Below are 24,484 nucleotides of genomic sequence, written 5' to 3' on the forward strand. Positions count from 1 at the left end.
GTGGTTTACGATTCCTATCCCATTCAGTTCACTTTAGACTTGTTTTTCCAAAATGTGATGTATATATGGGCTGCTATTAGGGTTACCACCACATCCTTTTAAACCCAAACACATAAATTACACATTTTATGTGGCTGATTAATGTGGTAATTAAACTCGGTGCCTGATCTGCATTAAATTAGCCTCAGAACCTGTGTAATTTATATGTGTTTGGGTTTAAAGGGATGAGGTGGCCACCCTAGCTGTCATCAATGTTTGATTACTATTTTGGGGACAATTTGTAGATGCAGAAATGCCATGTGATAATAGCATTGAATGGTGTGTGTTGAGTAAATGCAGCATAGGTATTTCACATGGTATTGGCTCTGGTTTGTTATGTGTGTGCTAACAGATCCAGACAGTGTAACACAAAAATGAAATCACTTGCTTAGAGTAGGTCATAGGGTTGTATGGTTTGAAAATGTTGCTCAATGAATCCGCGTTTAATGAAGTGTGTTAGATCTGATCTGTAGGTGTGTGCACACATATATATATATATTGTGTTTGTATCTATGTACGTGTGTGTATATATATATATATATATATATATATATATATATGCAAAAAAAATTATATATATATATATATATATATATATATAATTTTTTTTTTTTGCATATACACACACTATATATATATATATATATATATACACACAAAAAAGATATATATATAAATATACATACATTTTTTCACTGATCTTCTTTAGCCTTATTGTAGAGCGTGTGATGCTCTGTATGAGAGGAAGATGTAGAAGATGTAGCAGGTTGTTATTGGAAGTGTTGGATATCCTAGCCTTCCCATCTGGAGAAGTTCAGGCGTCTGTTACTCCATCTTGCACAGCGCTGTTTTACTGAGGGTTGTTTTGCTAATCATGTGACCTTTTAGAAATGTGTACATCATGCTCGTCTTCTAGTTTTTTTTTCCTCTGTTCTCTTCCATAATTGGCCACAATTCAGCATTATTTTTCAAAATCTAATTTAAGCATTGTTTTATTTGAATATGTTCAAAGAACATATCTGAAAGCTGTCTCTACAATTCGGTATCTGTTGTGAGAATCCAGTGACTTGTGTCACTGAGAAAAAAATAAAAAAGAACAATTTACCCTCGGCCTTTATTGTGTATAATACAGGTTTCTATTTTGCCTTGACTTGGCCATGCCCAGGTTAATACATTTACCTGTCAACGTTTTCCCCACCAGTCAGAATATGTCTGTTATAATGGAGCTCACATGCATGTTAGATTTTTAGACCCTCTTAGTTGCATGTAATTCACATCTTTATCATTTACTTTACATGCACCACATTGATTTCAGCAATTTGTCAAACAAAGGAATTGTTAATGATAAGCGTATTTTATGCGATACCTAAAGGGCGATGGTACACAAGCACTGCCATATTTTTTTAGATATGTTTTGCATTCTATCACATATGATGCTCCAACAGCCTGTTCTTTTCTTCAGAAGATGCCGGAAGCAGCTTCTCAGCATCTTGTGAACAGGATGTTGCACAGGGTTACAAATTCCCCAGTCTTGTCACATGGAACATGTAAAGCTCTTCAAAATACATAGAGATAAGTCGTAGAAACTAACTTAATAAAGCAGAACACTATTTAAGACAGTATTTAACTATTTTTAATGTTCAAAGCAAACTCACCCATCAATCCATGTCTTCATGCTTTATTTTGTTGAGAAATCACCTTGAAAAAACACCCCCTAGCACTTTTAGCTGCGGCCATCTTAAGTAAGGGCAGATGATTGATGTAGCATTTTCTTCCTGGAATCCATCTGCACTTGGCTCAGGCATGCAGGCAGGAGGGTGTGCTTGGCTGAGAAAACCCTTCTTCCCCTTCTCCAGATGAAAGAAATAAAATGCCCATGAAAACCCTCGGGATGTATGACATCATTTTGGCCTGGGCCATAATCTGATCGTGTGTACACGAGTCCGTCGGACAAAAGTCCAAAGTACAAACGCGCATGCTCGGAAGCAAGGACGAGCCGGAAGCGGTCGTTCTTTTGAACTAGCGTTCATAATGAAGAATTAACATTCGTGATGCTGCAAATTATGAAATCTCGAAATTTAGAGCACATTCTTTTCTTCTGTAATGGGATAATAATGAAGCTGCTTTGCTGGAGATACTGATGGAGTTATTGCAAACGAATTTTCAAAGGCTTTTTTTTGCCTAGTAAGATCAAGAATAATATTATTATGCTTTTTTTAATTTTATTTGTGCAAGTTACCACAACACCATTATCTCATAGTTTATAAGATCAAAGAATCAACTATGTTGGTGTCCCTTGTCAATTTTTACATTGTTTTTTTTAAAATGTAACTGCCTACTCCCAAACTGTCATTTGAAGTAAAACACATAGCCGAGTATTATTCTCCACAGTTTTTTTGCATTTAAAAAAAAAAAAAAAGGCATGCTATCTGCCAATAGAACTTAACCAAAAAGTGCATTCTATGCATCCAAAAATATATAAAATATACCAAATCATTATTCAACCAAAAAAAAAAAATGTCAAAACAATAACACCAAGGCCAACAATAAATAACACGTTATCTCCTCCGATTCCGCAACATGTCTGTTTGAAGAACGGCCATTCATAAATGAACTGAAAAGCACGAAATTAAAAGCGGGAAATGAAAAACGCGAAAAGAAAAGCGCGAATCAACACTCACCAAACTTCTACTAACACAAAATTAGCAGGAGCACAAGGGGTGGCGCTAAAGAGCTGAAAAACCACGCACTACGTCTAGCCCAGGGATCCTCAAACTACGGCCCTCCAGCTGTTGCGGAACTACACATCCCATGAGGCATTGTAAAACTCTGACATTCACAGACATGGCTAGGCATGATGGGAATTGTAGTTCTTGGACAACTGGAGGGCCATAGTTTGAAGACCCCTGGTCTAGTACGTCACTACGTTCGTAATTGTTTGCCAATATTTGTGTGGCCGTGTGTATGCAAGACAAGTTTGAGCCAACGCCCTTCGGACAAAATTCCACGGTTTTGTTGGCGGAAAGTCCGATCGTGTGTACGAAGCATTAGGTAATAAAATGTTTATAACAACGAAATTTTTATGTACCTTCCTATCTATATACTAAGGCTAGCAGCATAAGGGTTAAAATTTAGTCTGAGGAACTTCAGTTTATTTGTTTCTTAAAAGTCAGTAAGTACAGTATTTTAAAAATCAGGTACATAGCAGTGCCTGGGGTCCAGCGATGTCTTCCCTCAGCTAGTTCTTCTTATTGCTGCGGGTTCCTGGATCTACCATGTTGGATACAGAAGCTGACTGTGGCTTTATGGGGGAACCATAGCCAGCTCCCTACTGAATAGGCATGTGGTGCTTTTGTGAATGGTCCTTCAACTTCTTTGGACAAGTGACATGTTTTAGGAGGCTACAGGAGAGATTCCATCCTCACCTAGCCAAGGATTGTGGAAGTGAGAGCGAGTACCAAAAAAAAAATGTTACTCTGTCTCCTCCCTTCCCCAAAAAGAACCTGTAACATAGTTAAAGGCTGTGGGGAAGGAAAGAAACTAGCGGGGCTTCTCTTTTTCAGCTTCAATGTTAGCATATTTGTGCGAAATAACAGCTAACATAATGAATGAGTGCCTCATAGTTAAAAAAGATATATTGCATTATTGATCCTTATTAATTCCTATACTGTGGTCAGCACCTTGCAGTTCTGAAAATATGTAGATTTCTCCTTCTGTGCAGGCCAGGTGTTCCCATTCTAAGAGAAGGCCTCCCTTTATGCACCAGTACACGTTCCTTGCATATGTTCATGTCACATAGATTATGCTTCCATTCAAAAATGGGGTTTTCTATATTGTTAGACATACAACACAACACAAACAATATATGGAACTGTTCTACCTTCTGTAAGCAGAACAATTTCCCATATGCTTTTCCCACATGCGTGAAGCAACACTTTTTACTTTTGCTGAGCAGGATTGGCGTGGAGTTTTATAATAACAGGACGCAACCACGTTAACAAAATGCAGGCTGACATTGCATTTGCGCTCCGGAATCTAGCTTAACTGCCGAGGCCAGGGACTACTATAGAGGAGGCCAAAGAAGAGTAGCACGGACACCAATACCATTACATATAAAACATTGATAGAGCTCACTGTGCAGCAGCATCGTGCAATTTTGTGTTGGGTCATGCATTTTCATACATGAAGCTGCATTTGCATTAGTAAAACATTATAAAGAACATGTCCATGTGCCAGCAGCTAGCATGTCAGAAGTAGTGGATTCAGCAGATACTTTTTTTGATATAACTATTTCTGCATTTAAAGACATCTACAGACATCTTCCTCAGCCACAAGACAAGAAATTGGAAGTGCTTGTATGTTGAGGATTCCAGTGCAACTCCCAGGTGTCATAAGGAGAAAAAGAAAGTTATAGTTACAAAGGTGCTTGATATGCCAGGATATAGTATAAATCCAATTTATAAGCTGGTTCATCTAGAACAGTGATGGCGAACCTTTTTGAGCCCGAGTGCCCAAACCGCAACGCAAAACCAACTTATTTCTTTCAAAGTGCCAACACAGAATTAAACCTACCAGCGGCTCTGCACAGAGGATGGGACTGATCATCCCTCTGAATGAGCCCTAAGGGACCAAAAATGTACGATTCTGACAGATTTGCTCAGAATGCAGGGTTCAGGAATGCGTTGTGCTCAGAATACACTGTGCAACATACACTGACCTACCTGACATATGCACTGGCCTACCTGACCATAACACTAACCTACCTGACACATGCACTGGCCTACCTGACCATTACACTAACCTACCTGACACATGCATTGACCTACCTGACCATTACACTCACCTACCCGACACATGCACTCACCTACCTGACCATTACACTAACCTACCTGACACATGCATTGACCTACCTGACCATTACACTCACCTACCCGACACATGCACTCACCTACCTGACACATGCATTGACCTACCTGACCATTACACTCACCTACCTGACACATGCACTCACCTACCTGACCATTACACTCACCTACCTGACCATTACACTCACCTACCTGACACATGCACTCACCTACCTGACACATGCATTGACCTACCTGACCATTACACTCACCTACCTGACCATTACACTCACCTACCTGACACATGCACTCACCTACCTGACACATGCATTGACATACCTGACCATTACACTCACCTACCTGACACATGCATTGACCTACCTGACCATTACACTCACCTACCCGACACATGCACTCACCTACCTGACCATTACACTAACCTACCTGACACATGCATTGACCTACCTGACCATTACACTCACCTACCCGACACATGCACTCACCTACCTGACACATGCATTGACCTACCTGACCATTACACTCACCTACCTGACACATGCATTGACCTACCTGACCATTACATTCACCTACCTGACACATGCACTCACCTACCTGACCATTACACACACCTACCTGACCATTACACTCACCTACCTGACACATGCACTTACCTACCTGACCATTACACTCACCTACCTAAAACATGCACTCACCTACCAGGCTGCACTAGAGGGACAGACTAAACCAAAGTCGTCCTGGAGGAGGGGGAGCTGGAATAGGGTGCCTGCAGAAAGGAATGCCCGAATTCCTTACCGTAGGTGTAGGGGTCTGAGGGAGGCACTAAGCTGCAGAACAGAGTTGGGATGGTGGAGGAAGAATTTTACACCCCCCCTAAACATCACACATGGGACAAGATGACTGGCTGCCCACCCCTCTGCTGACGTCACTGGCACTAATGCAAGGAAGGGAGTGGGCTCCTCCATGCCTGCACCGTCAGTGCAAGTGACTGCCTGGCTGGGAGATTCCCCTGGCGTGCAGACAGAGAGGGCTTGGCGTGCCAGCTGTGGCACGCGTGCCATAGGTTCACCATCACTGATCTAGAACATCATCTAGTTCATCTAGTGGTTCTCAACCCTGTCCTCAAGTACCCCCATCAGGCCATGTTTTGGGAATTTCTCTTAGATAAAATGTTGCCTGGCAGGGGGTACTGTTGGGCACAGATGAGGCAGAATTGCCTCGTCCTCTTCGGGACCGATGTCCCTTGCACATAAGCTGGTGATCGGCTTTTTTTTCTCCTCACGCTGTCAGCTGGCCGGGATCGGCCCCTTACTTGGATCTGTGATCACCCGAGTCTCAGTGAGAAGTTCAGGTCCGTGCTGTGGCCGTCATTGGAAATTCAGGTCCGCGCTGTGGCCGTCACTGGAAATTCAGGTCCGTGCTGTGGCCGTCACTGGAAATTCAGGTCCGCGCTGTGGCCGTCACTGGAAATTCAGGTCCACGCTGTGGCCGTCACTGAAAATTCAGGTCCTTGCTGTGGCCGTCACTGGAAATTCAGGTCCACGCTGTGGCCGTCACTGGAAATTCAGGTCCACGCTGTGGCCATCACTGAAAATTCAGGTCCTTGCTGTGGCCGTCACTGGAAATTCAGGTCCGCGCTGTGGCCGTCACTGGAAATTCAGATCAGCGCTGTAGCCGTCATTCGGCTATAGCGTGGACGCCAAGTGGTTAAAGCACCTGTGCAAGATAAAGGAAAACCTGCAAAAATGGCCTGTTGGGGGTACTTGAGGACAGGGTTGAGAACCACTGATCTAGAACAGCCTGTCTCATTCAGGGTGCTTTCAGGTTTCTTCAGGTGTGCCTTTGCAAAATACCTTGAAATTGCCCAAGAATTGTTAATAAGCCAGCAGGTTTTATTGTGCATCATTACAACTTTCCAGCCACTGGCGTCCTAACAGCCAATAATGTCATTGGTTGATAATGAGGACATTGGGCACCCGTACCCCCACTACCCCACTCCATCGGTACTGGGTTCACATTAGCTCAGTGAGGAAGAAGAAAAACACTAGTGTGCAAAGATGTATTTGCTTTGGAAGAATAAGTCACCTCTAACATTCAGTGTCCTACTTGTGTGGATATTAATGCAATATGTAAAACTATTAGTTTCGATTTTTACATTCTAGAATGGGATGCCTCGTGATTCTGCAGAAATTTAAAGGGTGCCTTGACTGAAAAAAGGTTGAGATACACTGATCTAGAACATGTCCCCACATTATGTTTTTCTTTTACTAGTTTCTGTAGCAAGAAACAACTTTTATTACTCCCTGTGGCATCATCACCAAGCTTAAGAATTCTTACAGAGGCAGCTTCTAGGACAGTGATGACGAACCTTGGCACCCAAGATGTTTTGGAACTACATTTCCCATGATGCTCAGCTACACTGCAGAGTGCATGAGCATCATGGTAAATGTAGTTCCAAAACATCTGGAGTGCCAAGGTTCGCCATCGCTGTTCTAGGAGGAGGGAACAGCAGGATGCCCTATGATAGGTCCTATTATACTAAATCTGTCAGCATCCCTTTACCCAACACACAGTTTGTGGGCACACCCTTGGGTGTCAAGGCAGTAGTATTGCTTTGCTGGTAAAAAAAAAAAATCAATGCATACAAGTGGAGAGGGGCAAGGATAGGTGGAATTCTGTAGTCCAGCTAGGGAGAACTTTGCTTGGTATTTCAAAAAAACAGAGGCAGCTTTGTCTGGCAACAACAGAAAGCTAGGAGCTCATTGGATTTCTGGCAGGATCACCATGTATTTTTCTGTATTTATGCCTTTCATTGACTCCAGCTTCTGAGTGATGAAAGAAAGAGAGCATGATCTCTTCCATGCAGGTTTTCAAAGATTGGTGGTGTACATGGATTTCTTCAGCCATAGAATGCATATTCAACCACATACTTTATTCCCATTAGGTTATATCTCTGTTTACTTAATATTTACTGTACGCAGGTAAGCTTGTGAATTGCCTAGCTCATTCACAGACTAAACATTTATGGAGATTGTAAAACAGCACTGCTTATCCTCATTGATGACTAATTCCTAGTGAACACTATTTCTATATCTTTTATATACGAAAGTCTCACAGGACCCGCTCTTCCATGAAGAAGGGAGGGGGGGCTGTGCTGTTTAACAATCAGAAGGATACTGTATATTTGTAATGAGTGCCACCCATACTGAGCTGTCAATGGCAAGCTGCATGCAGCGGCTGTGTGTGTGTGATTCTATATATAACTTGGTGCTACGGATAACTGGTCTCCAGATCTCGTCCTCTCTCCACCCCATCTCCAGTGTGTTTATCAGTCACAGAAACACTTGGCAGCTCTTTCCGATCTGGCATGGCTTGTAATGTTTAGCATGTTTGTGTGCCTCAATACTCTCCCTGGCTTTTGGAGACTGTATTGTACATCTTAGAACAAAAAAAAAATCAGCTTCCACTAAATGAAAGATGAAGAAATATGCAGTTTGTTGCTTCAAAACAAATTCTGAAATGATGTAGGCTACATGTAATTAGTACCCATTGGAGTACATCTGTTGTTTTGGAAAAATCAATATGGAGTAAGAGATGCAGGTTTGGTGAAAAAAAAGTGTGTGCATATATAATACAGTGGCACATGTGTTTGTGTATATATATATATATATATATATTTATCTCACAAAGGTGAGTACACCCCTCACATTTTTGTAAATATTTTATTATATCTTATATCTTTTTATATCTTATGTGACAACACTGAAGAAATGACACTTTGCTTCAATGTAAAGTAGTGATTGTACAGCTTGTATAATGCCCCGTACACACGATCGGAAATCCCGCCAGCAAAAGTCCGATGTGAGCTTTTGGTCGGAAATTTCCGACCGTGTGTATGCTCCATCGGACTTTTGCTGGCGGAATTTCCGCCAGCAAAAGATTGAGAGCAGGTTCTCTATTTTTCCGATGGAAAAAGTTCCTTTTGTAAGTTCCGATCGTCTGTAGCAATTCCGACGGGCAAAATTTCTACGCATGCTCGGCAACAATTCAGCGCATGCTCGGAATCATTGAACTTCATTTTCTCGGCTTGTCGTAGTGTTGTACGTCACCGAGTTCTTGACGGTCGAAAGTTCAGAGAACTTTTGTGTGACCGTGTGTATGCAAGGCAAGCTTGAGCGGAATTCCGTTGGAAAAACCATCCAAGGTTTTTCCGACGGAAATTCCAATCGTGTGTACGGGGCATAACAGTGTAAATTTGCTGTCCACTCAACACACAGCCATTAATGTCTAAACGGCTGGCAACAAAAGCGAGTATGCCCCTAGTGAAAATGTCCAAAATTAGGCCCAATTAGCCATTTTCCCTCCCCGGTGTCATGTGACTCAGTGTTACAAGGTCTCAGGTGTGAATGGGGAGCAGGTGTGTTAAATTTGGTGTTATCGCTCTCACTCTCTCATACTGGTCACTGGAAGTTCAACATGGCACCTCATGGCAAAGAACTCTCTGAGGATCTGAAAAAAAGAATTGTTGCTCTACATAAAAATGGTTTAGGCTATAAGAAGATTGCCAAGATCCTGAAACTGAGCTGCAGCATGGTGGCCAAGGCCATACAGCGGTTTAACAGCACAGGTTCTACTCAGAACAGGCCTCGCTATGGTCGACCAAAGAGGTTGAGTGCAGGTGCTCAGCGTCATATTCAGAGGTTGTCTTTGGGGAATAGACGTATGAGTGCTGCCAGCATTGCTGCAGAGGTTGGAGGGGTGGGGGGTCAGCCTGTCAGTGCTCAGACCATACGCCGGACACTGAAGTAAATTGGTCTGCATGGCTGTCGTCCCAGAAGGAAGCCTCTTCTAAAGATGATGCACAAGAAAGCCTGCAAACAGTTTGCTGAAGACAAGCGGACTAAGGACATGGATTACTGGAACCATGTCCTGTGGTCTGATGAGACCAAGATAAACTTATTTGGTTCAGATGGTGTCAAGCGTGTGTGGCAGCAACCAGGTGAGGAGTACAAAGACAAGTGTGTCTTGCCTACAGTCAAGCATGGTGGTGGAAGTGTCATGGTCTGGGGCTGCATGAGTGCTGCCAGCACTGGGGAGCTACAGTTCATTGAGGGAACCATGAATGCTAACATGTACTGTGACATACTGAAGCAGAGCATGATCCCCTCTCTTCGTCGACTGGGCCGCAGGGCAGTATTCCAACATGATAACGACCCCCCCAACACACCTCCAAGACAACCACTCCCTTGCTAAAGAAGCTGAGGGTAAAGGTGATGGACTGGTCAAGCATGTCTCCAGACCTAAACCCTATTGAGCATCTGTGGGGCATCCTCAAATGGAAGGTGGAGGAGCGCAAGGTCTCTAACATCCACCAGCTCCATGAGGACTCCAATGGCAACCTGTGAAGCTCTGGTGAACTCCATGCCCAAGAGGGTTAAGGCAGTGCTGGAAAATAATGGTGGCCACACAAAATATTGCCACTTTGGGCCCAATTTTGACATTTTCACTTAGGGGTGTACTCACTTTTGTTGCCAGCGGTTTAGAAATGAATGGCTGTGTGTTGAGTTATTTTGAGGGGACAGCAAATTTACACTGTTATACAAGCTGTACACTCACTACTTTACATTGTAGCAAAGTAAACACTGAAAAGTAAACACTGAACATTTCTTCAGTGTTGTCACATGAAAAGATATAATTAAATATTTACAAAAATGTGAGGGGTGTACTCACTTTTGTAAGACACTGTATATCTCCTAGATATGGTCTGGCTGATTAGGTAAGCAGCCCAACTGAAGCAGATCTGGTCATTTAGGGCTCTGTATAGAATCCCAGACTGCTCAGGGATTTTGCTCCACACTGGAAACATTTCTGTGTATGTCAGACTGGGGAGCTCTGAGTACCTATATGGTACAATACCGTCCATATTCGATGAGACACAGCCTGTGTGGAAAGAACTTTTTTGCATAGGGTTAGGCACCTGGGCAGCTGTAGGTTGATCCAGGTCTTTAAGCCAGGGATCCTGTATGTCAGTAAGTCGTGTTTTTTTTTTTTCTGTTATTGTTCCTGTACATATTGTATATAGTATTTGTAAATAAATGACATGAGTGTTTCACCAGTAACCTGTACCTGTTTAAAGTGGTGTGAACTCATCCAGAGAATCGCACACACCCTACTGTTGAGCTAATCCCTCACAATATATACACACTATATGCCCATAAGTCTGGAACACCTGACCATCACACTCGACATACCATTTCAAAATCACTGGTGTTATTATTATTATTATAAATATGGCACTTTCTTTGTAGCTACTGTATATAAGCCTACACTATTCTGGGAATGCTTTCCTCAAGATATAGAAGTGTGTTTGTGGGAATTTGTGCCCATTCACCCAAAAGGCCATTTGTGAGGTTAGGTAGGTTGAATTAAAAGATCTGGTTGGCTGTTGCCATTCCTGTTCAGTAGACTCCATCTTTCAGAGATTATTGATAGGGTTGAGGTCAGGGTTCCATGCAGTCACTTGACTTCCGTCACATTAAAAATGTCTTTGTGCATGGGGCGCAAGAATGGGGAACAGAGAAAGGTTTTCTCCAAACATCCCCACAAGGGTGGAAGCTCACAATGTATTAGTGCTGCATACCAGTGTTTCTCAACTCCAGTTCTCAAGGAACCCCAACAGGTCATGTTTTCAGGCCCTCCATTATTTTGCACAGGTGATTTGATCAGTTTCACTTCCTTAGTAATTACCACAGCCGTTTCATCTGAGGTAAATCCTGAAAACATGACCAGTTGGGGGGCGTCTTGAGGACTATAGTTGAGAAACACTGCTGTATTCTACAGCATTAACAGTACCCTTCACTGAAAATGCCTGAAATCAATCATTTGGAGGGGCGCCCACCTACTTTCAGTTAATAAGTCTGGCATTTTTTATAAAGTACTTTAATTACTACTTGTATGAGCAAATTTCTCAATCATTCTTAAAGGATAGGTTCACTTTGGAGCATGTTACACCCATGTTTGAGGTGTAACATGTTACACCAATATTTAGGGTATAACTTGTACAATGCTTTAGCTACTGCCTAACACTGCTGCCCACCCCCACTCATCACTGTCACATTTCAAATCCACCCACTCAGCCATGTCATTCATTCACAGGAATCTGTGAAGGAAGAGACTGCAAGTCCCCTCTTCCACCGTGGCAGACAGCTTGTAGTTCTCAAAGGGTGCTGATGAATGCCTTTGTGGCTCATTCACCCTCCCTTCAGCTTTGTAACAGAAAGCCTGTATGGAGGTATGGGCACAAAGCTGGAAGACATGTTGCAGGAGTTTGACAGTGCACCCACAATCTACGGATCGCAGGTGCAATGCTCTGCAGGGTTCTCTGAAAAAAATGATAAATGCACATATTTTTCCTGCTAAAATATGTACATTTATAATTATTATTTTTTCCTGAAAAGTTGACATATGTAGTACATCCTTAAGTTGGCGTGTTTCATATTATAAGTGCCTAGTCTTAAACAAAGAATCTGTTCTAGGAGCTAAATGTTAGTGGACCTGAAGCCAATCAAAAGAAATTAGCTTACTTATTCATCTTCTGGATTGTTTCTGATTTGTAGCTTATGGTTTAAAACACACCAGCTCACCATATTCTTCATGTGACCACAAAGGAAGTGAGAAGAATTGCCCCAACAGGATGGTGTCTGAAACTTGGTAAAGATTCTAATCCTTCTACTCAGTGTTTAAAATTGCAGTCTTTGTTCCCACTTGAGATTCTGATAATTTTCTATACTAATGAAAATAAAGGAACTGAGGGAAAATCTCCTTAGCAGGGACATAGTCCAAAAAGAAAAACAAAACTTCTTTCCAAACTTCATAGATTTTTACTGTTATTTTTTTTTTTGGTCTTTAGTTCCATTTTTAATAATTTTTGTTTGTCTCATTGAATTTAATTTTTGTCTTTCAGTGCCGTTCAGGGAAGCTCCCAGCTACTCACACCGGAGGAGGGGGCTACAGAGCACTTTGGCAGCACCCAGGGTCCTCCTCCGCTCCAACAGCGACAACAACCTCAACGTCAACAACGTTCCCGAGTGGTCTGCTGCCTCATCTTCTTTACACCGCAGCCTCTCACCACAGTTGCTGCAACAGATGCAGAATAATCCTAATGGCACTGTAAAAACTATTGGGAGCTATTCCCAGGTCCCCCGGAGCCGCTCGCCATCTTTGAACCGTTTGGGAGAGGATGCAAAGAGACAGCAGCACAGGCACGTCAGGTATGCACTGACCATGTAGTGAAATTGTGGACTTGCTGTTACAGAATGTGTTCTTGTATGGCCTCCAACCTGATCCGAATGACAAAAAAGTAATCCGTAAAAAGGGGGTTCTTTATAAATTAATATCTTCCATATTGTAAAACAAGAGGGCTTCCTGCCTGTGTAGTCAGGCTTTCACAGTGATGAGAACCACCATTTCACATTTCACCTGCATCACAGCCGTCTACTGCAGCAAGACAATGGTCTTCTCTGAGCAACAGTTCATAATTAAAGTGGAACACAGATATGAGTTGGTCAATGTGGGCAAGCTCTTCCATTCTGTGTAACTAGAACTTGCAAAGTATTCATAGTGCATTAGAAAGGTCAGAGTCATGAGCTTTCCCCATCCTCACCGGAGTGGTTTCCAGTTGATATTGTTGGGCTCTTGGCCTGGTAGGCTTGGAGCAAATGCCCTTTGTGCCATTTATACAAGATAGATCTGGCAGCACACTAGAGAAGTGTCTTATAACTCTTGTCCCCAAGACTCCCTAATTGTGCCAGTTATTCAGTTGTCTATATAAACTTACCATCTGACATAATGAAACTAAAGGAAACATTTTTTGTTACAGTTTGGATGGAGTAACGGGGAAGAGGTTATAACCCCTGTCAGGTTTTTTGGGGTTTTTTGCCATCGATTGGGGAGATTTCACTTGGCTTCCTGTCCCATAGGCAAACCAGGAAGTGAGAGGAAAACCCTCCAAAGTGAGAGGACACCTGGTTGTCACCAGCATCAACAGAACTAGTATCACAATTGAATCATTTCCCCTCTATTCCTTTTCTGGGGACAACCCAAAATTTTGGATTTTTTTTACTTTCACTTTCGATGATAATGGTAAACAGGACAAATAGAGAGGGTGAATCTCCCTAAAGTGGGAACAGACGGCAATAAAAAATGACTGGAGTCCTAATCCCCCTCCAGTCTATCCAAAACGAAAAAGAAAACATCCGACAATACCGCCCCCCCAACCCCCGTTTTACTTACCTGACCCCTCGAAAGACCCGTGCTCACCTCCGACATCCTATTCGCTGCTAACCTTGGCCATTGATTGGTTGCAGTGGATGGATTGAAAGCAGCCCAGCCATTGGCTTGTGCTGCTGTCAATCACATCCAATGACGCAGCGCATCTGGGGGGCGGGGCCAAGTGATACAGTGAGCAGCTATGGCCCCCGGCTGTATCACGGGAGCGTGCCTGCAAGCACTCAACACCATGCGAGGGAGCTCGCATGAAGGTGTTGAGTCCTTGCGGGGGGGGGGGAGCCGAGACAGCCGCCGAGGGACCCCAGAAGACCAGGTTCGGGGCCACTCTGTGCAAAACGAGCTGCATATCTTTAGTGATCCTTTAATGCATGCAGTTACTACAGCAATAAGTAAATTTATATTCTATAGTGACTGTAAATTTTCAGAGAAAGGTTTAAAAGGAAAAATCCAAAATGTACAATTCTAATTACAGTCATTTTCATTATCAATAGAATACCTCCCGAATTTCTGAGTTGAGCAGGAGGGACATCTCTTGCAGAGGCAAAGGATATATCCCCAGATACATTACTCGTTAAAAGTTAAAAGTAGTTCTAAAACATTTTTTGCCTTACTGCATTTCCTGCATTAAGGATATAAAATGTCCACCTACTTGTTTCTTCCCCCCAAACACAGAGAGTCATCTCACAATCCAGTGCTGTGCCCGTCTACATCAACACTGCTCACTCCTCCTCTTCCACAGGACACACAAGCAGCAGTGGAAACCATTGGCTCCTGCTGCTGTCAGTCAAATGCTGTAAGGAGAGAGTGTTGAGCATCTATTGATGCACACAGCCTTGCTTGGGAGCGTGCCCACACGAGTGCCTCCTCAGCACAAGGCCTGCATCGGGGGCACTCGGAGAAGAGGAGGAGCTGAAAGCACGGGTGGGGGGACCCCAGAAGAGGAGGTAAGGGACCCCTTTGTGCAATACCATTGCACAGAGCAGGAAAGTGTAACATTTTTTTTTTTATTGTCTGAAAACAAAATTGTCCCTTAGAACCACTTTAATTAACAAAAAAGATTGGTTAAACTACAAGTATTTTTTGCACCTTTATATTTCCTTTATACTGGCATTTCAAAATGACAAATGCAATAATGTAGAGATATGAAGAAAGGTTTAGTGTAGTATAACAATTATGGTAGTAAAATAGTACATCCTGGGCTAGCACAGACCAGCTGATGTGTATCATCTGGCCTCTGTAGAGAGAGTAGAAGCAGAGAGGTGAGGAACCCTGCACCCCCCTATCTTAGTCTGTCACTATCAAAGATGTATTAACTATAGGAGCTGTTCTAACATAACCATAGGCTAGGGCATCATGGGCATTTGTTATCACTTGATAACAAGAGATTTAACTTCTTGTTCTGAACTACCTCTGTAGAAATTAATGCATTGCAAATTAAGTAGTTGTCAACAAAGAGTTAAATCTCTTGCTGACATGCAATTAAAATAACCCATGTAACTTTGGTGGGATTTGGTGACCTGGAGATGAACAGCTTTGAGTACCTGGCAAATCCCAGACTTGCATGACTGACAGTAAATTAGTTAGAGGTTACGTTATATTAGTCAAATGACTATTCCTGTTGTCATAAGGGCCCATCTATTGTATATTTCATTGCATTCATTATATATAACTCCATAGTGTGAGTTCAGCATAGGCGATAAGAAAAATACCACCGAGAACAGTTGATGGATTGTAACCTTTAGCAAAATCTTCGGTTTCTTGAAGTAGAAAGCCATTAAATGGGCTGTTAGCATGTTTTACAAAGTTGACTGGTGTGGGTATCACGGGTGCCTGTGACACGGTACATACGTAACACAGAAATAATTCTGGTAGCGGTCTTTGGTTTTAGTGGTTTTATGACTGTCACTGATTCGGAACAAGTATTCAGATTTAAAATTTAGAATGAGGTCAAAACACTTGATTTGCATACTTGTTCCAGGTTATTGTTTTAAAGCATTAAAACCTTTAGTTGCTGAAATCCCAGAACATCAGTTAAGTCACAACTAATTCTTGCACAACCTAATCTCTATGCAAAATTGGTAACGCTTAAAGTGATTCTAAACTTTTTTTTTTTTTTTTTAATAATAAACCTGTCATACTTGCCTTTTGTGTGTAATGGATATGCACAAAGCAGCCCTGATCCTCCTCTTCTGGGGTTCCTTGTTGGCAGTCCTCCTTGGCGAGTGCCTCCATAGGAAACAGCTTCCTATAAGGACACTCCTGGGTACTCGATTCAGAGCCACGCTGTCTGCATCCGTAAACGTGGACAGCATGGCTCGGCCCCCTCCCCTTCTGCTCCCTAATGACATGATTTGATGGACAGCAGCGGGAGGTGGGACCAAACGGGCTCAGATATTTGGGGGGGGGGGAGGTTGAAGGGTTCCTATGCTCAGAAGGTTTCTTACCTTAAGGGCCCTTTCACATGGGTTTTCTGATCAGGTCTGCCTGTCAGTTTTTCAGGCGAGAACTACAAGCTGACAGCCACAAAGGCTGTGAAAGAATGACGCAGCCGGGTGGACAAAGCCCCGTATGGCCACGCCTTTTAAAAAATTGTGACATCAAGTGTGGGGAGAAAATCCCCCACTCGCTGTCACAACTAGGAATTGGAAGGGTGTGGGGGCTGCTGCAACAGTAACATGTTTCATGTTACACCCCGAATGTGGATGAACTTCTCCTTTTAATACAGAGAATGCATTAGGGCAAAAAAAAAAAAATTAAGCCTTTAGAACCTCTTTAATGAGCAAAATGGAAAAGGAGGAGCTTAAAGCTGAACTTCAGGCAAACCCCTAAATACACAGATGAAATGAATACATGGGAGCCTTTTACGTGTCAAAGTATTTGTATTTATGTTCATCCATTTGTGAATTTTACACAGTCCTTCCACACAGAACATCCAGAAGGATGACTCCACTTTATCAGTTACAGTTCTAGACTTTAGAATAATTTCAGTGGTGTTCTCCTAGACCTCATTCAAATGGGGGTATTTAAAGTAGGAGTAAACTTCCTTGGTTGATTTTTGCCTATAGGTAAGCCTATAATAAGGCTTACCTATAGGTACAGTAAATATCTCCTAAACGTGCGCTGTTTAGGAAATATTTACTTGTGAAGCCTTCAGAGCATGCGCTCTGAAGGAACGCCATACACGTGCTGTTCCTTCAGAGCCCTGTGCTGTAAACAGCGACTCTGAACATGTGACATTGTGGCTCGTCCATGCAAAGGACCGGAGCCTGCAAACCCAGAAGGAAGACTGGGTGAAGATTGAAGCTCTGTCAGTGGTGACAACACACTCCTGGAGGGCTTCGTTTTAAGGTAAGTTTCACATGATGTGCTAGTATGCAATGCAGGAGGACATTTTTTTATTGGTTTAACGAGTTTACTACCGCTTTAAGCTTACATCTGTGTGATGCCCGCATGTGATGCACAGGTGTGTTCCATGCATGCGCATGTAGACAGTCCAATTCATGTCTATTGGAATGCAGTGGTTGCAAGGACACAGTATGGGTGCAGGTGCGTGTCCTCGAACGCAGACAGTAATAGTTTGGTGTCACACACCTGCACCCACAAAAATATCAAATTGAGAGCAGCTGCTGCATCCCAATTGACATGAATAGGATTGCCTGCATGCGGATGCACGGAACATCTTTGCATCATGTGGGGGCAAACACAACCCTTCACATGGATGTAAGCTTAAAGCGGTAGTAAACCGCTGGGTATGTGTTTTTTTTTCTTTTCCTAACCTGAAAGGTAGTATCAGAATGTGCTAGTATGTATCACATATTAGCACATTATGTTAAACTTGCCTTAAAACTAAGCCTTCCAGCGCTGCACTGTCACCGCTGTAAGCTCTTCCATCTTCACACAGTCTTCCTTCCGGGTTTGCAGACTTCGGCTGTGTGACTGGCAAGAGCCGCAAATAACATCATGCACATGCGCAGGAGCCGCCGTTTACAAAACAGGACTCTGAAAGAACGGCCTGGGTGGCTGTTCCTTCAGAACGCATGTGCCGGTGACTGCATGTACAGTAAATATCTCCTAAATGGTGCACATTTTGGAGATACATATGTGCCTTGAAAAAGTATTCATACCCCTTGATATTTTCCACATTTTCTCATGTTACAACTATAAATGTATTTTATTGGGATTGTATGTTATATACCAACACAAAGTGGCACATAATTGTGAAGTGGAAGGAAAATGATAAATGGTTTTCAAAATTTTTTACAAATAAATATCTGAAAAGTGTGGCATGCATTTGTATTCTGCCCCCCTGAGTCAATATTTTGTAGAACCACCTTTCACTGCAATTACAGCTGCAAGTCTTTTTGGGGATGTCTCTACCAGCTTTGCACATCTTGAGAGTTAAATTTTTTCCCATTCTTCTTTGCAAAATAGCCTCTAGCTCTGTCAGATTGGATGGAGAGTGTCTGTGAACAGCAATTTGAAGTCTTGCCACAGATTCTCAATTGGATTTAGGTCTGAACTTTGACTGGGCCATTTTAACACATGAATATGCTTTGATCTAAACCATTCCATTGTAGCTCTGGCTGTATGTTTAGGGTCGTTTTCCTGCTGGAAGGTGAACCTCTGCCTCAGTCTCAAGTCTTTTGCAGACTCTAACAGGTTTCTAAGATTGCCCTGTATTTGGCTCCATCCACCTTCCTTTCAACTCTGACCAGCTTCCTTGTCTCTGCTGAAGAAAAGCATCCCCATAACATGCTGCCACCTCCATGTTTCATGGTGGGGATGGGGTGTTCAGGTTGATGTGTAGTCTTAGTTTTCTGCCACACATAGTGTTTTGCTTTTAGGTCAGAACGTTCAATTTTGGGCTCACCTTACCAGAGCACCTTCTTCCACATGTTTGCTATGTCACCCACATGGCTTCTCGCAAACTGCAAATGGGACTTCTTATAGCTTTCCTTCAACAATGGCTTTCTTCTTGCTACTCTTTCATAAAGACCAGATTTGTGGAGAGCACGACTAATAGTTGTCCTGTGGACAGATTCTCCCACCTGAGCTGTGGATCTCTGCAGCTCCTCCAGAGTTACCATGGGCCTCTTGGCTGCTTCTCTGATTAATGCTCTCCTTGCCCGTCCTGTCAGTTTAGGTGGACAGCCATGTCTTGGTAGCTTGGCAGTTGTGCCATACTCTTTCCATTTTCGAATGATGGATTGAACAGTGCTCTGTGAGATGTTCAAAGCTTGGGATACTAATTTATAACCTAACCCTGCTTTAAACTTCTCCACAACCTTATCCCTGACCTGTCTGGTGTGTCCCCTGGCCTTAGTGATGCTGTTCACTAAGGTTCTCTAACAAACCTCCTTGGGCTTCAAAGAACAGCTGTATTTATACTCCAATTAAATTACACACAGGTGGACTCCATTTACTAATTAGGTGACTTCTGAAGGCAATTGGTTCCACTAGATTTTTAGTTAGGGGTATCAGAGTAAAGGGGGCTGAATACAAATGCACGCCACACTTTTCACATATTTATTTGTAAGAAATTTTGAAAACCATTTATAATTTTCCTTCCACTTCACAATTATGTGCCACTTTGTGTTGGTCTATCAAAAATCCAAATAAAATACATTTACGTTTTTTTTTATAACTTGACAAAATGTGGAAAATGTCAATGGGATATGAATACTTTTTCAAGGCACTGTATTTACAGTACCTACAGGAAAGCCTTATTATAGGCTTACCTATAGGTGAATGTCAGAGATGGGAGTTTACTCCCACTTTAAGTACATTCGTGAACATTAGGTCTTCTGGGTCACTAACCTGGAACAAGCATACTGCAAATTAAGTCAGACTGAAGTCAGACTTCTCTATCTGCTTGCGTGTTCCAGGTCATTGACTGGGTAGGATTGAAGACAATGGATTAGCTTGACACTCAAGCAACTAGCATCTTCAAAAGCCAAAGATGATAATAGCAGCCTCTAGGTCAAGGGTTCTTAACCTGGGTCCATGGATGGGTTTCAGGGGGTCCACCAGGGTCAGATAAAAAATAACATTTACATTCACTTAAACTCTCCCCCCCCCCCCCCCCCTTCCCTAGTCCCAATCAATGCTTTCCAATTGGAAGAAATTCAAGAAAATGAACTCTACCACCACTTATAGCGCCGACCGCTTAGCGTCTCTTGACTACTTGTTGGCCCATATTACCATTTAAATCAGTATCGTCGTGGGGGTTTATATATTTAATGAAATTTTTAAAGGGGTCCTTCAATCAAAAAGGTTAAGAACCACTGTTCTAAGTTTTCTCTGCACAGGTATTCTTAAATTTGCAATTTTGACTGTAGTCCGCCTTTCTGACATACCCTAGAACCTTCATAACTGAAAACAAAAGCAATGCTGACCTTTCCAATCCCTTTCCTCATTTCTATCAAGACTACAGCTGCACTTTAAACCTTTCCTGAAAATCTTTATAAAAAATATCACAGGCCCTTTGATAAAAGCACGTGTCTCTCTCTATTGTCACCTTCCCTTGGTGTTACCGCTGGGGATTCGGCGAAAACACACAGGGAGATTGAAATCTGTGCCTCTATTTTTGGCTCCGTTAATTTTCATAGCGAAGGCAGGTCTGTGATATTTATATGTTAATGTATTCTGTCTTGAGCCCTTTAGTAAGAGCTGCAACATTTATACAGCAATAAAACAGACAGCAAGCAATGAAATGCCAAACTAAGCATTCCTTGGGATGTGGTCTTCTGAGGATGGCAATCCTCTGCCGTGTATCCGTAATACGCAGCAACCGCTAGCCAATCGAAACGCATCCTGTTCTTGTATTCATTCCAGCCGCAGGGAAAATAAGGTGGAAGATAACATTGTCTCGAATTAGAGACAGTTATTGGACAAATGAGGTCTTATGGCTGAACTGAAGGATCAAGGTTAAGATATGCGCTGGCAGAAAAGGATCGTTCAGGATCGGCCTTAATCCGCCATAATTTATTCTCAGCAGTTGTTGCCAGACTCTGTCTCCCATGATGATCTGCTCATCTGGTGGCTTCTGTCTGCTAAATAATATTGTTGTATCAGTTGCAAATGGCTGATATGTGAGCAGGTGTGTTTGGGACTAGACATTTTAGTGTTTTTTTCCCCAGTCTTCCATCGAAAGTTAATCAAACTTGATAGTGGCAATATAGAACGCAACCCTTTACTGACATGTTTCTTGCACAGTCACATTAAAGCCAGTAACACACAGGAATCATAGCCTGCTTACCCATCTGTTTTGGATTTATCTGGAGCATTGGGCAAAACTCATACAAATAAGGGTACAGCTTGCAAAGTTTATAGAGACAATCCATGAAGGGAACTCATTTTAGGACCCATGGGAGCCATCAAATGTATGCTGGCTAAGGTGAGTTAAGTGACTCTGCCATTACGGGGTCAATAGTAAACTAACCCCAGCAAGTAAGAGAAGACGCTGTGCTCAGGGCTGGACTTTCCATTGGGCTTGACAGGGCTCAAGCCCATGGGCCCCGGCCAATAGGGGGCCCCGCGACCCCGCCCGTCCCGAAAGCAGCCTAGAGCCAACGAGAGCGCCTGAGAACCGCCAAGATCGGCCAAAAGCTGCCAAGAGCGGACGAAAGCCGGCTCTGTATCGCAGCACCATTTTTAAACTGAAAGGCTGCAATGACAAGGCAGCAATGACGCTGGGCAAGGCTGCAGTGACACTGACAAGGCTGCAGTGACACTGACAAGGCTGCAATGACACTGACAAGGCTGCAGATGGACACTGATAAGGCTGCATTGATGGGCATTTAAATGTAAGTTTTTTCCTTAAACTTCCCTCCTAAAAGTTTTTTCCTTAAAATTCCCTCCTAAACTTGGGGTGCGTGTTATATGCCGCCACGTGTTATACACTGATAAATACGGTAATATCATTTTATCATTTTATCCATTTGTATTGCTTTTATTAATCATGGGCCCAGGATGAATACCAGTACAGTATCCCTCACTTATACGCTTATATATTATCTACTTTTGTGAGTAGCCATTTAGCTGTTTTGTCTTGTCAAATTAAACAGAAGTTCTTTAAAACTGCACTGAGTCTTGCGCACCTTGTCCTTTTCTATTTCTGTTTTATAGAGCTGTGCATATGTATAGAAGGGTAGGGCCCGAAAGTGACTCAAGCCCAGGGGCCCCCACCACCTTAAGTCCTGCCCTGGCTGTGCTGCATTATGAGATTACCTTTTTGATGGCCAGTGTCTTCAAACTGGCCTGCTTTACCGATCCCTGACCACTACAGACGTTCAAAATTTCTAGCTGTGTCAAATACCTGCCCCCCCCCCCCCCCACACTGCATGCTGTGGTTTTTCTCACCAGCTTCTAAATCTTGCAGTGACATTCGAACTGGCAGGAGGAACCATAGTGTGTGGTGGGGGGAATGGTATTGACACACCTGGAATTGTTGAATACTTGCAGCAGCTGGGAACACGCACAGTGACAGAGTTTGAAGACCCAGGTCACCCAAATATTGAATCTTTTTTTTAATTTAACATAAACCCTCTAGTGATCAGATATTCTGATCTGTTCTTAAACCACTGAGGCTGGGAATTACTGCAAGTGCCACCACTGATGACTTGTTTTTGAAGGTACAACGTCCATAACTGTGGTTATTCTTGCTTACTGACTGATAACCAGTGAAATGTCACCTGAAACACCTGATATACACTTATTTGTTCTTCTATAGTAACTTACCAAAGAGTGATGACCCCTACATTGAGTTGCGTGTGTCTGTGTATGCATGTTGAGGTGTCATTAAAAATAAATGGCAATGACAATACACTGCAAGCTGTTGTACCACACATTAACAACAAGCGTGCACAAGTGTGAATGCGGCATGAAAGTCTACCTCTCAGGTCTGACTAACGGAACACAAAGCAATCCCCACATGGCTTGTCACACTTACCTGTGACTGTATCTAGCGCTGGGCTTTTTCATTGGTACAAGCTTCTCAGCTTCCAGTCAATCACAGAAAGCAAACCCTGCAGCCAGTCCATACTCCACCTTTGTCTTAAAGGGCTAGTGCACCTGTTGCTTGGCATTTCAGCAATGTGTCTCCAAAAGCTAGTATGCAACTTCCCAAAGATCCCTGAAACCTGTTGTTTCTACCAGCATTATTATTTCCTTGTCTCTTTTGGACTGCACTGTACTCCTAAAGCCTAATACACAGGGGCTGAATGTTGGGCAGTTCAATAGAAACTGGCCAACATTCGGCTCCTGTGTATGGCAGCCGATCCAACAGAAGAATCATGACCGAAAAAGGTCTGCCCACTGGCTCCCAGTCATCACTCTCAGCCAATGGCTGAAAGCACTGACTGGAGTGTTCTGGCGAGGGAGGACGTCCCCAGGGGTGTCCCCCTGTCAGAACACAATTCGCACAGCAGGGGAGATCGCTGTACTAACATTGGATAGTTAGTAAATTGGCTCTGACCTGAGCTGTCAGTTGTTTTTTCATAGTAGTAGTAGTAGTAGTGTGTACTAGGCTTTAGGGTTGTTTTACTAAAGGCAAACAAGTTGCTCACTTAGCCAAGGAAATTGCATTTTGCTAGGGAATTACCTCCAGGGCTTGATGAATGTCGTGGCATTTCATTTTGCAAAGAATTACCAATCATGTGCAAGGAAAATAAAAAAATAGCATGTACAAGATGATGATGAAAGTCAGCAAAGCTTCATCTCATACAGTTCTGAGGATAATTCCCTCCCAAAGCACAACTTCCTTTGCAAAGTGAACATTCTATCCGTCTTTAGTAATCACCCCCCTAGTGTGTTCCTATGTTTATCCCAAGAGACTCTTTGAGTGCCATTCTACATCAAGCAAAAAACGAATGGTTGAAACCGGCCGGTAACAGGATAGTATGCTGATCGTTCCTAAGTCTTACCGGCCGTTTTCAACCATTCATTTTTTGCTTGATGTAGAATGGTGCACTGAAGCACCTGGATATTGTGAGTACCCTGTGTGGGACCTGTTTATTTTTTGGTTCAATAAATTGCATAAGCATACTACACTATGAGATCCTTTTTTTATTGATTTACTGAGGCACATTGACGATTGATCCAGGTTTCCGGACGCACTGTTGAACCCAGTAGTGGTTCCAAAGCGTCTATTGACCAAGTTTAACAGCAAAGTCACATACCTTAAGGTGAACCTTCATTACATGGGGGGGAACACCTGAGTGAGAACACAGCGTCTGATTATCAAATCACTTTCACAGCATACTGAATCGCATGGAGTGTGGAGCACCTGTAAATTG

General features: G+C 42.8%; 1 protein-coding gene across 10 annotated transcripts in view; it reads left to right on the forward strand.

Annotated features, from left to right (window-relative positions):
- SHANK2 (SH3 and multiple ankyrin repeat domains 2) overlaps positions 1–24,484 on the forward strand; it is a 951,897-nt gene that overhangs the window by 479,763 nt on the left and 447,650 nt on the right. For all 10 annotated transcript variants that reach the window (XM_073604227.1, XM_073604226.1, XM_073604228.1 and 7 more), the window contains one exon: positions 12,865–13,171. In XM_073604227.1, the coding sequence (XP_073460328.1) occupies positions 12,865–13,171 (307 nt within the window). The remainder of the gene's footprint in view (positions 1–12,864; positions 13,172–24,484) is intronic.

The sequence above is a fragment of the Aquarana catesbeiana genome, linkage group LG11 (genome assembly GCF_042186555.1).
Source record: "Aquarana catesbeiana isolate 2022-GZ linkage group LG11, ASM4218655v1, whole genome shotgun sequence".
NCBI classification, from domain to species: Eukaryota; Metazoa; Chordata; class Amphibia; order Anura; family Ranidae; genus Aquarana; species Aquarana catesbeiana.